This window comes from Neoarius graeffei, chromosome 23 (assembly GCF_027579695.1).
Source record: "Neoarius graeffei isolate fNeoGra1 chromosome 23, fNeoGra1.pri, whole genome shotgun sequence".
Classification (NCBI taxonomy): domain Eukaryota; kingdom Metazoa; phylum Chordata; class Actinopteri; order Siluriformes; family Ariidae; genus Neoarius; species Neoarius graeffei.
In genome coordinates, this window is record NC_083591.1 from 11,129,464 (window position 1) to 11,144,925 (window position 15,462).

At 43.7% G+C, this 15,462-nt stretch overlaps 1 protein-coding gene across 4 annotated transcripts in view; it reads left to right on the plus strand.

Annotated features, from left to right (window-relative positions):
- The window catches only part of brwd1 (bromodomain and WD repeat domain containing 1), a 132,859-nt gene that overhangs the window by 90,604 nt on the left and 26,793 nt on the right, over window positions 1-15,462 (plus strand). For 3 of the 4 annotated variants that reach the window (XM_060905744.1, XM_060905746.1, XM_060905745.1), the window contains exons 30-34: window positions 11,461-11,616; window positions 11,744-11,864; window positions 14,795-14,920; window positions 15,008-15,077; window positions 15,151-15,204. In XM_060905744.1, coding sequence (XP_060761727.1) covers window positions 11,461-11,616; window positions 11,744-11,864; window positions 14,795-14,920; window positions 15,008-15,077; window positions 15,151-15,204 — 527 coding nt within the window. Of the gene's footprint in view, window positions 1-11,460; window positions 11,617-11,743; window positions 11,865-14,794; window positions 14,921-15,007; window positions 15,078-15,150; window positions 15,205-15,462 lie in introns of those variants that run through there. The other variant, XR_009651293.1, reaches the window with a different exon arrangement.

Genomic DNA, 15,462 nt, shown 5'->3' on the forward strand with positions numbered 1-15,462 from the left:
ATATATTTCTATGATTCGATGTTCGTCATTTTTAGAGGAGGCTGAGCCTCCCTCGTTGTCTTAGAGCAATCGCCTGTGGTATGTTTATATTTCAGTATGCATATTTTGTAAAACCTGGCATTCTTTATGTCGGGGAAAAGGTGTTGACACTACTAGCTAGGGATGGGAATCGATTCTGATGCCATTATCGCTTCTGCTAGCCAGTTTAATTCTTTATCGGCTCTCTGTGATGTAAAAGTAGGCCGACACAGGTTTTCATCGTCAACGCTGCAGTTTTATTAACACGGTGTAGAATGTCTGGCTAATAACGTTTGAACAGGTTAAAATAAAATACGCATGAAAGGGTTTTGCTGACTGGGAGCCGATGGGCGAGTCGAGCAGCCGGAGAGAGAGCCGTAGCAACAGTCTAAGCTTGCTAGAAAAACCTGATGGGTTTGTGCAGGTTGGGTCAGAAAGTGACAGCAGCATTCTGACTAAGTTATAAATAATTTGCAGAAACGCTGCACGCAGTCGGCTTTGCATTACAGGCTCTCTGAATTGTGTGCGATAGGCTAGGCTGTGGTTACTATGCACGGGTTGAAATTAGGCTTCATATGCAAGTGGGCTTTTTTTTTTTGTTTGTTTGTGTGTGGGTTCCCCGCCCTCCCAAGCGGTATCTGTAGCGGTTATCCATCTCTGTCAGAAAGAAGCAGCTCGTCAGGCCGACCCAGATACGTTCGTTAAAAACAGGTGATGCTAAGGTCGTGTCTTGAGTAGGCCTTGTTGGACGATATATTGTCTCAGAAATGATCGCGATAAACTATATTATTATTTCACTTTCATGAAGGCGCTAACTCGAATACGAGCAGAAAAATAGTAAAACAAGATTCTTAAGCAAACTCTTCCATACTCCCTTCCGATTTTCTGTTTTTGTAAAATCGTGAATTTCTCTGGAGTTTTCAGGCTGAGCTCCTCTCCTCGTATTCTTTAACTACTCATTTCCTCGTTGTTCTTGAAGCATTTGCTTCTATTTGTTAACATTTTTCTTGATAGCGGGGAGACAGTAATGCCTTTTATCCACTTCTCTGTTTGAACAAGTAAAAACCGCACAAAAATTAACCATATTGAAGATGGATTAAGCCTTGCTTGCGTGAAAGGTGGTGTCTGATCCCAGCTGTAATTATCACGTGATGCATGATGTCATGTGCAAAGGGTCTATAAACAGTACATGTACCGTACTATAACAGCAGAGGTATATAAAATAACTTGCAAGGCAGTAAATGAAAGCACGACTAAGAAAACAGCCAAGACATAATGGTGGATATGTAATGAGGGATGCTTTTAGGAACTGAAATAAAAGATCAAAAAGTTGAATTTTTGTGGTGCTAGTTCGTAATATATGCTCATTCCAACTTGCCCAGTCGGGTGTGTCGGGGACATACCCCACTTGCCCAAATACACGTTTCACTTGCCCCGGGCAATCTGGCAGTCCTTAATGCCGAGTCCTGCATATAGAGACAGCCGTTCGCATTCACACCTACAGTCAATTTAGAGTCACTGGGGGTGCATAAGCGTACTCTTGGTGCCGGTCCCAAGCCCGAATAAATTGGAGAGTGTTGCGTCAGGAAGGGTATCTGGCGTAAAACTGTGCCAAATCTAACGAGAAATACCATACCGGATCAGTCGGGGCCCGGGTTAAGAACGACCGCCTCTGGTACTGTTGGTCAACAGGGTGCCGGTGGAAAGTATGCTACTGTTGCGCCGAGAAGGAGAAAGCGAGGGGGGAGTCGTGTTAGGAGAGAGCGTGAAAGATGGAAGGGAAGGAGCTTAGAATTGAGTGTAGGAGCACTGAATGTGGGAACATTGACTGGCAGAGCGAGTGTGTTAGCAGGTATGATGGAAAGAAGGAAGTTGGACATCGTGTGTGTGCAGGAGACGAGGTGGAAAGGAAGCAAGGCCAAGAACATTGGAGATGGATGCAAGTTGTTTTATTATGGGGCCAATGGAAAAAGAATGGTGTTGGTATTGTTTTGAAGGAAGAGTTGGTCAACAGTGTGATTGATGTGAAGAGGGTGTCAGAGTGATGGGCATGAAGTTGGAGATTCAAGGAGTGGTAATCAATGTTGTGTGCGCGTACGCCCCACAGGTTGGATGTGAGAACAAAGAGAGTCTTTCTGGGAAAAGATGGATGAAGTGGTAGAAAGTATACCGAGGGAGAAGCGCGTGCTGATAGGAGCAGATTTCAATGGACATGTTGGCGAGGGAAACAGAGGAGATGAGGGCATGATGGGCAGATATGGTGTAAGAGAGAGAAATGTGGAAGGGCAATATGGTAGCTGATTTTTCAGCACAGGGTGACGTTTAAGAGTGGAGGAAGATCTACACAGGTGGACTACATACTCTGCAGAAGGGGTAACCTGAAGGAGACTGGAGACTGTAAAGTGATGGCAGGGGAGAATGTAGCTAGACAACATCGAGTGGTTGTGTGCAGGATGAGCTTGAAAGTGAAAATTGGAAGCGTGAAATAATGGAGCCGAAGATTAAGTGGTGGAAACTAAGAGGTTGAACGTCAGAAAGAGTTTAGGGAAGAAATGAGACGAGCATTGAGTGGTCACGGAAGTCTGCCAGAAGATTGGGATACTACTGCTATACGAGTAAGAGAGGCAGCAAGGAAGGTGCTAGGGTGGTCATCGGGAAGGAGGAAGGAAGACAAGGAGAAATGGCGGTGGAACAAAGAAGTCCAGGAAATTATAAAAGAGAAGAGGCTAGCAAAGAAGAATTGGGATGATCAGAGAGATGAGACAGAAGGCAAAAAGAGCGGTAGCGAAGGCTAAAGCAGATGCATACCAGGAGTTGTACGAAAGACTGGAGACCAAAGAAGGAAGGAAAGACCTGTACAGACCAGCTAGGCAGAGAAGCGAGGGATGTACAGCAGGTAAGAGTAATGAAAGATGTAAATGGAAGTGTGCTGACAGTGTATTAAGAAGGTGGAAAAAGTACTTTGAGGATTTATTAAATGAGGAGAATCCAAGAGAGAAAAGGTCAGATTCGTTGGAGGCAGCAAATCAGGAAGCAGAGTTGGTTAGTAAGGATGAGGTGAGGGCAGCCATGAAAAGAATGAAGACTGGGAAAGCAGTTGGACCAGATGGTATCCCGATTGAGGCTTGGAGATGTTTGGGTGAGACGGCTGTGGAGTTCCTAACGAGATGGTTTAATAAGATCCCAGAGAATGAGAAAATGCCAAATGAATAGAGAAAGAGTGCGCTAGTCCCAATATACAAGAATAAGGGAGATGTACAGAGCTGCAGTAATTAGAGGGATAAAATTGATGAGCCACACCATGAAGTTATGGGAAAGGGTATTGGAGATGAGATTAAGTAGCAATCTGTGAACAGCAGTACGGGTTTATGCCAAGGAAGAGCACGTCGGATGCAATTTTTGCTTTAAGAATGTTAATGGAGAAGTACAGGGAAGGCCAGAGAAAGCTACATTGTGTGTTTGTAGACCTGGAGAAGGCATACGATAGAGTGCCGAGAGATGAGTTATGGTATTGTATGAGAAAGTGTGGAGTGAATGAGAAGTATATTAGAGTGGTGCAAGACATGTATGAGAGCAGTGAGGTGTGCAGTTGGAATGACTGAATGGTTCAAGGTGAAGGTGGGACTCCATCAAGGATCTGCTTCGAGTCCTTTCTTGTTTGCCATAGTGATGGATAGCTTGACGGACGAAGTGAGGCAAGAGTCACCATGGAACATGATGTTTGCAGATGATATTGTGATATGTGGTGAAAGTAGAAAGGAGGTTGAGCTGGGTTTGGAGAGATGGAGGTATGCATTGGAACGAAGAGGAATGAAGGAGCAAAACAGAATACATGTGCATCGATGAGTGTAGTGGAGATGCAAGGAGTAGACGTAAAGAAAATTGGTGAATTCAAATGCTTGGGGTCAACTGTGCAGGAAAATGGGGGCTGCGATAGTGAGGTGAGAGAGTGCAGGCAGGGTGGAGCAGTTGGAGAAGGAGTCATTTGTGATAGGAAAGGTAAGCTGTATAAGACAGTAGTGAGACCAGCTGTGGTGTATGGATTGGAGACCGTACCCTTAACGAAGATACAGGAGGCAAAGTTGGAGGTGGTGGAGCTGAGGATGTTAAGGTTTGTGATGGGAGGTTGGACGGGATAAGGAACGAGCACATCAGAGGGACAGAGCTTGGGAATTAAGTTTAGAGAGATGAGACTGAGATGGTACGGGCACATCCTGAGAAGAGATGCAGAGCATGTTGGAAGGAGAATGTTGAGGATGGAGCTGCCAGGCACACGAAAACGAGGAAGGCCAAAGAGGAGATGCTGTACATGGATGTGGTGAGAGAGGACATGAAAGTGGCAGGTGTGGTAGAGAAGGATGCGGAAGACAGGGAGCAACGGAGACGAAAGATCCGCTGTGGCGACCCCTAATCGGGAGCAGCCAAAAGAAGTCGTCGGCAATTTAGTCACCAATTAGCCTAGCCTGCATGCCTTTGGACTGTGGGGGGGGAACCGGAGCACCCGGAGGAAGCCCATGCAGATGCGGGGAGAACATGCAAACTCCACACAGAAAGGCCCTCGTCGGCCACTGGGCTCGAACCCAGGACCTTCTTGCTGTGAGCCAGCAGTGTAACCACTACACCACCGTGCTGCCCAGTTCTGAACAATTCATCTGTTTATTTCGTAGCCTAGGCCCAGATGCTGTTAGGGTAAGATGCAGTAGGCTGTTAGCCTGGGCCCGCCCATCCTAAGTGTGACGCAACACGGGGGGCTGTTGCGAACTTAGTCTGGCAAGGCAAGCTATCTCCAGCTCTTCCAAGCTCCCGAAAAATCGGGAGCCATTCAACTTTGAGCATCTCCAACGGCCCTGGGTAGAGACGTGTTCAAGGCAGTGACGTAGTAGAACTGCGACCGGAAGCCATAGATTGTTTACAGAATCTATGCCGGAAGCGCTTCATTCACTAGAAACATTACGAACATGGAGCAGCGGCAAGCCTTTGACACAGCGGTAGATGCTGTATTGAAAGCATTCAACGGGAAGTTCTCATTGAAAACAGAGCAAAGAGCAGCCCTGGAGGTATTTATCTTCTTCCTGTTACTCAAGCAGTTTCCGTCGCATCACATACGTCAGAGGAAAGAGTGATGTGATTGGTTTAAGCTTCATCACAGCCTTTTCTGGCTTCGACCAGTAGCAAACTGAGGCATTTCAGGGAGGCGGGTCAACCACGCGCTTTGGGAAACGGTTGGGCTTAATATCTATGCCAGACCAATGCTCGCAGAGCTTTGAAGTTGCGTTAGCCAGACTAGTAGGCTGTGCCTTGCAGTCAGTGTATTATGCTTGTTGAGAAAGCGAAGTCTCCTTATTCTGTTGTATCGCGATGGAATCCAAACAAGTGGTGGCTGTTTCTGGGTTGGGTCCAGGTGGTTGATAACGTATATTTTTGCATAACCGGTCTGGTATTTAAAAAGCCCACACCCATACACCACACTTTGGATCGAGTCTTCCTCTCCACCTTGACTGCTTCTTGTTGCAAGTTTCCAGCAGCATAGACATCGAATTTGACATCATGACTCATGTTTTTGCAACATAGAACTGTCAGGAAAACGCACTGGCATCGATAAAAAGAACTGAGAAACTCTTGCCCCTTTTCCACCAAAGCAGTTCCAGGGCTGGTTCGGGGCCAGTGCTTAGTTTGGAACCGGGTTTTCTGTTTCCACTGACAAAGAACTGGCTCTGGGGCCAGAAAAACCAGTTCCAGGCTAGCACCAACTCTCTGCTGGGCCAGAGGAAAGAACTGCTTACGTCAGCGGGGGGCGGAGTTGTTAAGACCGACAACAATAGCAAGACCGTGAAAGGTCACCGTTTTTAAGCAATGAGAAGCAGCAGCTGTATAAATGCGAAGTCATCAATTATTGTTGTTGCTGCTGCTTCTTCTCCGTGTTGTTGTTGTTGCTACGACGCAGCGACGTAACTGACGTATACAGCGACGTAATGACGTGGCTCACCTTAGCACCGCGAGCTCTGGAAAGCAAACTGGTTCTCAGCTGGCTCGCAAGTTGAACAAGTTGTGAACCAGCACTGGCCCCGAACCAGCTGATTTGGTGGAAAAGGGGTAACAGAGGTGTGTAATTTTGATGGATTGGACAATTTGGAGCTGGTTCTTGATTCCCATCACTACTCCTAGCCAGTCGTACCTTAGGAATTAAAAGAACAATCGGTTGAATTTTTAATGGTTTAAAATGACACTTGCAGGGGACTTATGTTTTATCCTCTTGCATGAGCATCAAGTCTTTTTCTTCCATGCATTCAGTATCGGTATCCTCAGATGAAATGTGTAATTTTCAGTTTATTTCTTGCAGAGGTGGACAGTAACGAAGTACATTTTACTTAAGTACATTTTGAGTATCTGTACTTAATTTTTTTTTTTCCCCGAAACTTATGACTTCACTACATTTGAAAGGCAAATATCGTACTTTTCACTCCACTACATTTCTATCAAGGTACTTGTTACTATGAAACGGCTTTGAAAGTGGATGGTTTTCTTTTCTAAAATGTGATATCCCCCCCCCGCAGGTGACATTGAGACAGCCTATCAGTAATCACGAGGATCATTTCACGCCCATAGACCGTATAAAATCAAGCTCGATTATTTCTCAACAGCATTTATTTAAACACGATCAGCTGATTGCAGAATGGAAGGAGGCGGTTCTTCTGGACAATGAACGCACTCGTGACCCATGAACCCATGTTTCAGTTTTCTGAAAGGATTAAAGATGCGTTTCGTTTTTAAATGTTTACTTTGTTCGCCTAAAATGAATCGCATCACAGCCTACAAAAACTCGCCGTCCAACCTGCGCAAGCATATTGAGGTGTATATAAACATTTTATTCCAAGAGAAAGCTTGCAACGAAGTTGTCTGTGCTTTTAGAGCTAGCGATAACGTTGCAATAGCTATGCGGTCTGGTTTGTCAAATGACTTCTATGGATTTGCCCGTCAAGTTGCCGTAGCCTCGTCCACGGCTAACATTAACACATAGCTAGTTAACTTGGACACTGTTAGCATGTAAAGACGAATAACGTTAACTTATCTGACGTCCTTTCAGAAATATGTTTTAGCATCATAAGCGATGGAGACAGAGACTAATCTAGGGCACATAAAAAACGCGCATTATCGCGTATTATCTGTCTGTCGCACATCCACTTTTTGGGCGCGAGAGTGATATCACGTATCTATTCATTTTGTCACGCATTTATAAGTAGAGAGTGTGTACAGTAAATCCTCTAATACTGGCCTGTATTCCATTACTGGCCGGGACTCTAATATTGGCCGGTCTCGCTGTCGGAGGAGGTAAATAATGGCCGGACTCTAATACAGGCCGGGGCTATAACCAACGATGTTTCTGAGATCATAGTGGCCTTACACAATCGTTCCGATCTGAAAGACAATTGTGATCAGTGGCGCCGCCAGGCGTATGGCCGTACGCACTAGGCGTACCTTGGGGAGAGAGAGAGATTTTTTTTAATTATAATTGTTACCTGAATGCTTTGGCAATGCAACATAATTTGAGAAAGAGAGAGAGACGTGCGTGTGCCGGCGCATTTGTGTGCTTCAGGAGTGGGCGGGGTGTGCGTGACCAAGAAAGCTCATTGGTCAATGCAGATATACTTTTCTTGCACCACTGAGATTCTCTCCAGTTTTGAGAAACGGAGACAGACAATCGTCAGTAGTCAGAGCTTGTGCGAGAATTTATTGAGAAGCGAGTCAGAAATGAGTAAACGAACCCTGAAACAAACGAGCTTGTTTCAGACTTTTACGAAAAAGTCCAAAAGCAGTGATCCAGGGGTGTCATCTGCTTGCCAGTCCTCTCCAGTATCAGCTAGTAACACGGCACCGGCAGCTTCCACTCCTCCGCAACCGAGCAGCAGTACGCTGCAGCTGGATGCGAGCTCAGTTCCTTTGAGGGAATTGCCTTCATCTACCTCTGAGTTTGAAACTAGCCATACATCCAGTGAATTTCATATAAGAACACCTACATCTCCCCATGTCCCTTACGATCAGAAGTAGATGGTTGCTCCACCTTGCTGACAAATGAGCCATCAGATAGCTTTACTAATGAGCCACGAGTCAGCCCGCTATCACTGACATCAGATTTATCAGACATAGGGAAACTTCAACCAGATGCCTTAAAATGTGCACCGGACTCTGTAAAGCTCAATGTCCTACAGAACCGCTTCAAACCAGACAGAGGGTGGGTGGCTCCTTCTACTCTGATTTTCGGTAAACTCAGAAAAATACCCGAGGAGTTTTTCAGCGAGTCTATGTACCCCACGTTGCGCTACAGTGTGTGTCAGAGTCGTGCGTGCGGTAGTGCTGAGCAAGTTCACTAGATTCTAATCGAGGCTATAAAGAGTTTATTGTTTATTGTCGTGTGTAGTTCACATATGTTGTTCAAATATCAGCCTGTGTTCATGGAAGGCTATTGTTCAATTTCAAGTTAAAGTTCTATCGTTGTTTTGTGTATAAGTCTATAGATCGACTCTGCATAGAAACTGCAGCACGCAAGCGTTTTTTTTTTTTTTTTTTTTGGGGGGGGGGGGGATTACACCGCTAGTGCGTACCTTACAGTTCAGGCACAGGCAGAACAGTTTCCGTTAACTTTTTATCCCATTTTTTTCAAAACTTTGTTTTGCAAGTCGGTTTGGCCAAGATTGCAGCCTGTGTTGTCTTTTTTTTTTTCGTATTGCCGTGCAGAAAAATTGCAGCTGCTGGAAAGGATGTCTGAATTACCGGTATTTGTTGATAATGTTCTGTATACCGTTATGGTAAATGTACTTTTTCAATAAATGAACCTATTTTATAGGTTCAAATAGACACAAAATCTCGTTTTTATTCATTCCACTGGTAGTCTGTTTTGCTCAAACAGAAATAGAGGCCTGCCTCTAATTCTGGCCTCCTTCCAATAATGGCCTGGACCAAGATGCACTTGAGTGAAATAAAGGCCCCGGCCTATATTAGAGGATTTACGGTAGTCGTGTTTTACTGAATCTTGTGCGTATCAATTTGTCAGCACCCGCTAGCAAGCACTGCGGTAAATATAGCGTTGTTTACACACCAATCGGAAAATATCGGAAAGGACCGAAGTATTCCGAATGGTTTATTTAGCGGGTAAAACAGTTTTGTGAACTAGTATATCATTGGTCACTGAACCGGAAGACAGTGTATCTCAACCAATCGTGTGAAGTGTTTTAAAAATACCCAAAAGCACATGGCATATCGTTCTGTCTCATCCAAACATAACATTCAGACCCTCCAGGATTTCACAATTTGCAACATCAACGCAAATTCAACCAATCCCCGCGAATTCAGGGCGGTGTTGCAATTTGGTGGGTTTTGAACATATTTAGGCTGGAAAACATCAGCAGTATCTGCCAACACTGCATGATGTGCGAGTCAGTGTTTATGGGCTTAAATTCTGTTACTGAAAGTGTGTTATGTTTACAGTGAAGGACTGTGTGCACTTTATTTATTTATTTATTTATTTTTTTTAACTTAATACAAGAAATTAATGGATGCCAACATTTTTGCCAAAATGGTATTTTATTTTCCATTGTTTAGGCAGCTTCAGCATCATACTGTGAGATTCTGTTCAAATTGTTTTTTTTCTTCTATGAAGCCTGAGCCATTTATTTTATTAGTTTATAATTATTGTTTAATTTAGTCTTCAGGAGAGACTGCCTGCACACAGTACTAGTATTAAGGGTTTTTTTTTTTTCTTACATGAAAGCTGAGGCATTTATTTTATTAGTTTATAATTATTGTTTAATTTAGTCTTCAGGAGAGACTGCCTGCACACAGTACTAGTATTAAGGTTTTTTTTTTTTTTTTCTTACATGAAAGCTGAGGCATTTATATTATATTTTAAGGTGACTTCATGTTGTGCTGTGAGGTTCTATGCACTTTAACTTTTGAACCAACAGGTGCATTTGGATAAGTAAAGCCTATTTTTCTGCATTTTTGTAGTCCTGGTAATCTTACACATTCTATATGATTGCTATTTTTTTTTTTGAGTAATTTGTTTAATTTTTCTTGTTGAAAGTTCAATTTAGTATTATGTTAATGATATTCTAAAAGTAAAGATTAATAAAACTGTTCTGTTTATAGATGTACTCTTGAAAATATCTACCAATGTATTACTTATTTTTCTGTCCCCAGTAACTGGAACAAACGAGGGATATTTTTACCCATGTTAACATTTTCTGTCCCCTGTTTCTACAACTAGTGAGAGATCTGTCCCCTATCTTCAAATTCCTAGATTAGGCTCTGTGGAGATCTTTCTTTTCTAGTAGCGTTATGCCGCTTTTCCACTACCAACGCGGCTGAGTTGGGCTGAGCCGTGCCGTGCTGAGTCGAGCTGAGTGGGGCTGTTGGAGTTGCATTTCGACTACAACCGCGCTGAACCGTGCTGGCTGGAAGTGGGTGGACACATTGGGTGGAGTTAGCGAAAGTGGGTGGACGTCACGTGATGTCGTTAGGCGGCGCAAACAGTGACATCAGTGACCTTTTAAGCGGTAGTCTCACGACCCGGATAGTAAACAATAAACATGGAGGACATGGAGTCGTTAGTGTTGCTGGTCTTGGTGCTGTGGCTTGTTGTCACCGACAACGCCAACAGATACTGGCAAGAGCGTATAGATGAGGCGAGGCGCATAAGGCTTCAGAAATTCTCGTAATTCGTAATTCTTCTTCTTCCGGGTTTACGGTGTTTACAGATCCCAGCGTGCTCGCGGGGCGTGTGTGGGCATGTGAGGACACTCCTCCTCACCAATCAGTGCACAGGGGAGTGTCTCATCACACCCCTAGCCCCACTCGGCTCGGTTTGGCTCGCTTCAGCCCCACTCCAAAACCGTGCGAGTTTTGGGTGCTGAGTAGGGCTGAAGCGAGCTGAGTCGTGCTGCTCTGAGGTAGTCGAAACGCGAGCCGTGTCGGGCTGAAGTGAGCTGAAAAAGGGTAGTGGAAAAGGGCCATTAGATACCTAATGATTTCGAGTTTGAAAAGAGTTTGCTAGCATGTCAGGTGGAGTTTCACTGACTAGCTAGCGTAACGTTAAACCACCATGATGGCACAGCAAGCGTTCTGTTTGTGACTTCACAAAATAATCCAGTAGGTTGCTTCAGAGGCGTTATAAGCATTGTGGTAATAATACAACGACAGAAAATGTACTTGAGTAAAAATTTGGCTGGACAGCCTTCACTTGTATCAGCGTATCAACTTTTTTAAAATTCTGCCGTAATACCCAGTGGAAGGAGCTAAACGCCGAATGCAGTGTCAAGTCGTATCTTGTGTCTTTTCGTGACCCAACTGAAACATTTCTGAGAGTCTTTAGTGCCTCAGGCTTTATCCTGTTCATATCGAGGCAAGGGGATTTACCCTGTGCTTCACAGCGTGTTTTTGTTTGTGTAGCTCGGCGTCCGGAGGCAGTGGGTGGATGTGTACCGATTACTGATGAGGAAAGAGCTGACATCCTGTACAAACCACATGAGAACGAGTGGGGAGGGAGGAGTCGAGAAGAGGAGTGCGCACGTATCGTTGCCGGCATAGACCAGCTCATCACAGTAGGTACGTGTGCTAAAACAGAGCTGAACTAATCCGGTTCTTGCCTACGATGATTTGTTCTCGTATCCCTGTCGCGACCTGTGTGGAAACTATATTCCAAATTGTATCTTTGTCTGGATGGTCTTAACAGATATCGCTGCACCCTTCTCTGGCCCCGTGGACCTTGTTCAATATCCCACGTACTGTACTGTAATCGCCTACCCCACTGACCTGGGCTCCATCCGTATGAGGCTGAAGCACAACTTCTACAGGTGAATCTTAAACGAATACAAATCCCAATTGAGTCCCGGCTATCGCTATGGCATTTTTAAATGAGTAGCAAGGACAGACAACCTGAGTATGCAGAACTGCAGCTGTAACTCTTGTATTAGTAAGATTTCTCTCAGGGAAAATGAATGTTTTTTTGATTTTTATTTATTTTTTTAAAGTGTGCTTGCAAAAGCACACTATTCTTCTTAAGTTTTTTATTATTATTATTATTATTATTATTATTATTATTATTATTATTCCGTTTCACCCGGTTTTTTTGGATCCACTACTCCTCCTAGGGCTTTCGAGGTAGACACTGTTCCAACGCTGAAACGTAGGGCCCGATCTGGAATGGCGTGCTTGTTAAAATGGCTGCACTACCCCTTGTCGTTCGTTCGGTATTCCCGTTTTTCAGCAAAATTCCGTGCCATTGAAATGAAAGGGTAGAACTTTGGAGTGATGTCATAAGGAGCTCCTCCACTCTTGTATGCTAGCTTTTAGCATGCTAGCATGATAGCTGTTCTGCTACAGCTCAGCAAGCACACTTTGCATTTTCTCTGCAGAAATGCAGTTTATTTTTTAATTTATTTATTTCTTTTTCAGGGATGCAAACGGCGCGCCTTTTGGCGGATGCTGCCTTTTTCACGGCTGAATCGCGCAGATCCGATTTTTTTTTTTGGGGGGGGGGGCATTGGAGTGTCTGATTATAATTTCATCAAAGCAAATTCTGTATATAAGCAAATGCAGTTATAGTCCATGAAACATAGGAAGTATAGACCCCTTCGCATGTTTGTAAACAAACCGACCGTTGCCAGGATGCGCGTGCAGCCTGGACTCAAACAATGGCGCTGCCCATAGACCGGCATTATGAGCTGTCAGATTATGCGAAACAATTGTCGTTACAAGATCGAGAATGCTACATAAATAAGTTAACTCTAACAAGTGGACATCGCCTACCGGATCCGTATTTAATTAAAGAGTGGACGGACGATGTTAGTAAGTTCCCTGGTATACAATGGCCAGATATATACTCGTACCTTATTGACAAGACTTCAGTGTACACCCACGAAAAACTTCGTGCCTACAAGTCTTTAGATGCATATGATTGTGTGGGCATGTACAACTTGATTAACAATGGGACATTCATATTCATTTTGTTTTAATCAAATTATGCCAGTGATGTGATGGCAGTGTGGCTTTAGCTACAACAGCAAATCCCAACACTAAACAGCAATTTGCAGGAGGGAATGGCATGAAAGGAATGATAGTGTAAAGAGTGCAGAAGAGCAGAAATGAAACTGAACGGGGCGGGAGCTAGGTTAGAGCAGTCAACGTAAGTTGGCATTTAGAGTGAGGGCACACAATTTTACCTTTCCATCCTTGCTTTAAAATTGTGATTTTCGGCATACACAAATAATGATGGCACAAAATCTGGACTGCTTGAGTCAAGCGAGACCTCTCCTACAAACAAAACTGCATGCAAAGCTAAGTTAACATGCTAACAATATTCATTACATTGTGTAACTATGACCCAGCTAATCAGACAAACGTTACCAAAGTATTTTGCTACATCAATAAACGAAGACTAGAAAGAATAAAAAAGAAAGATTTAATAAATAGCCTGATCTTACCTGTGATGAAGTGGGCGCTGCAAACCCGCGCATTTTTGATGGTGCTTTCATCCCAGTCTACACGTTTGATGGCTTGTAGTCATAGACGTCGGCAATTTTTTTAATTTTTTTTTTTTTTGGGAATGGGTGAGATCCTGCTGGAGTTCTGTACATTTTAACCCCATCACTGCTACGATTCTGACACCCGACAAGATAACAACTAGGCATTTCTTCTTCTAAATATTTCTTCTCGTCTCTACCGTCGCGGAGTCTTTTTTGGGTCCAGGCTGCGCGCGCAATTTCCTCTTGCGTATGAATGACGTTTACTGCGAAGGGGTCTATAAGTATGAGAAGAAAACAGTAAATCAGAAAGCTGCGCACGTTTGCGCAGCTTTCTGATTTACTGTTTTCTTCTCATACTTGTACTTCCTATGTTTCATAGACTGTAATGGCATTTGCTTATATACAGAATTTGCTTTGATGAATTTATTATAATCAGACACTCCAACGCGCACCCCCCCCCCCCCCCCCCCAAAAAAAAATCGGATCTGCGCGATTCAGCCGTGAAAAAGGCGGCGTCCGCCAAAAGGCGCACCGTTTGCATCCCTGATATTTTTTTTTTTTTTCCCCCATGAAATAAAATCTTGATTTAGTTATTTAGGTAAGTGTCGTCGTCTTCTTTTGGCTGCTCCCGATTAGGGGTCGCTGCAGCGGATCTTTCGTCTCCATTATTTAAACTTTTCTATGGATTTGCCCGCTAATTTGCTGTAGCCTCGTCCACGGCTAGCATTAACACATAGCTAGTTAACTTGGACACTGTTAGTTAGTTAGCATGTAAAAACGGAGGTACGCTAAGATGAATAACGTTAACTTATCTGAAGTCCTTTCAGAAATATGTTTTAGCATCATAAGCGATGGAGAAAGCAATTTTTTTTTTTCCAGTAGCGTTAGATACCCGGTATGACTTCTTCGAGTTTGAAAAGAGTTTGCTTGCATGTCAGGTGGAGTTTCACTGACTAGCTAGCGTAACGTTAAACCACCACGATGGCGCAGCATGCGTTCTGTTTGTGACTTCACAAAATAATCCAGTAGGTTGCTTCAGAGGCGTTCTAAGCATTGTGGTAATAATACAACAGTGCGTCGACAGTGCGTTGCGCTCTGTCTAAAGATCCTATTTACAGGCTTTGAATTTTTTTCATCCGGAGGAATTTTTCAGCAAGGTGTCAGTTTCAAAGTGACTCAACCTTGACGGACCTGAATTTTGATTTGACTTGCCATATTCGTTTATATTGCCTGATCTTGTTTTGCCTTCTTATTTTCAGGAGACTATCTGCACTAATTTGGGACACGAGGTATATTTATTACAACGCAAGGACCTTCAATGAACCGCGTAGCAAGATTGCGCAGTCGGCAAAATTCATAACGGACGTCCTTTTAAAGTTCATTAGGTAGAGCTGTTGGTTTTATTGACGCAAACTACTACTTTTTTTTTTTTAAATGTGTGCCCTTACGTAGTGTGTGTGTTTATTTCGCAGCAAGCCATGTTGTACGGATATTATGGAGACTTACAATGCAGTTGAAAACATGGAGTACACTGAGGATGAGGTGACCTAGGTTCTCTTATTACTGTAGATAAGTCCATGTGTTTTACTGTCTTCATTGCTTTCTACTGTTTCAGGATATGGAAGATGTGGATGCACCAGGCACATCTACTGGGCGAAGGGTGCATCAGGTAACACTTGACATTTTTAATATGGACTACACAGGATTTTAAATTAATCCGCTGAAACTTGGACAGTATACGTTTGTGGACCAGGAATTCTGTTCAGGATGTCATTTTATTGTGCTTCTCCGTAAAGGAGATACGCAGAGCCTTTATTTTTAAATACATTTCTGAGTGGCTAGTATCTCCATCCTTGACTCTTGTATGCAGCCCTGAGTGCGTGACGTCACAGCGGGAACCGGTGCTATAGACCAAAGCCAAACTCGG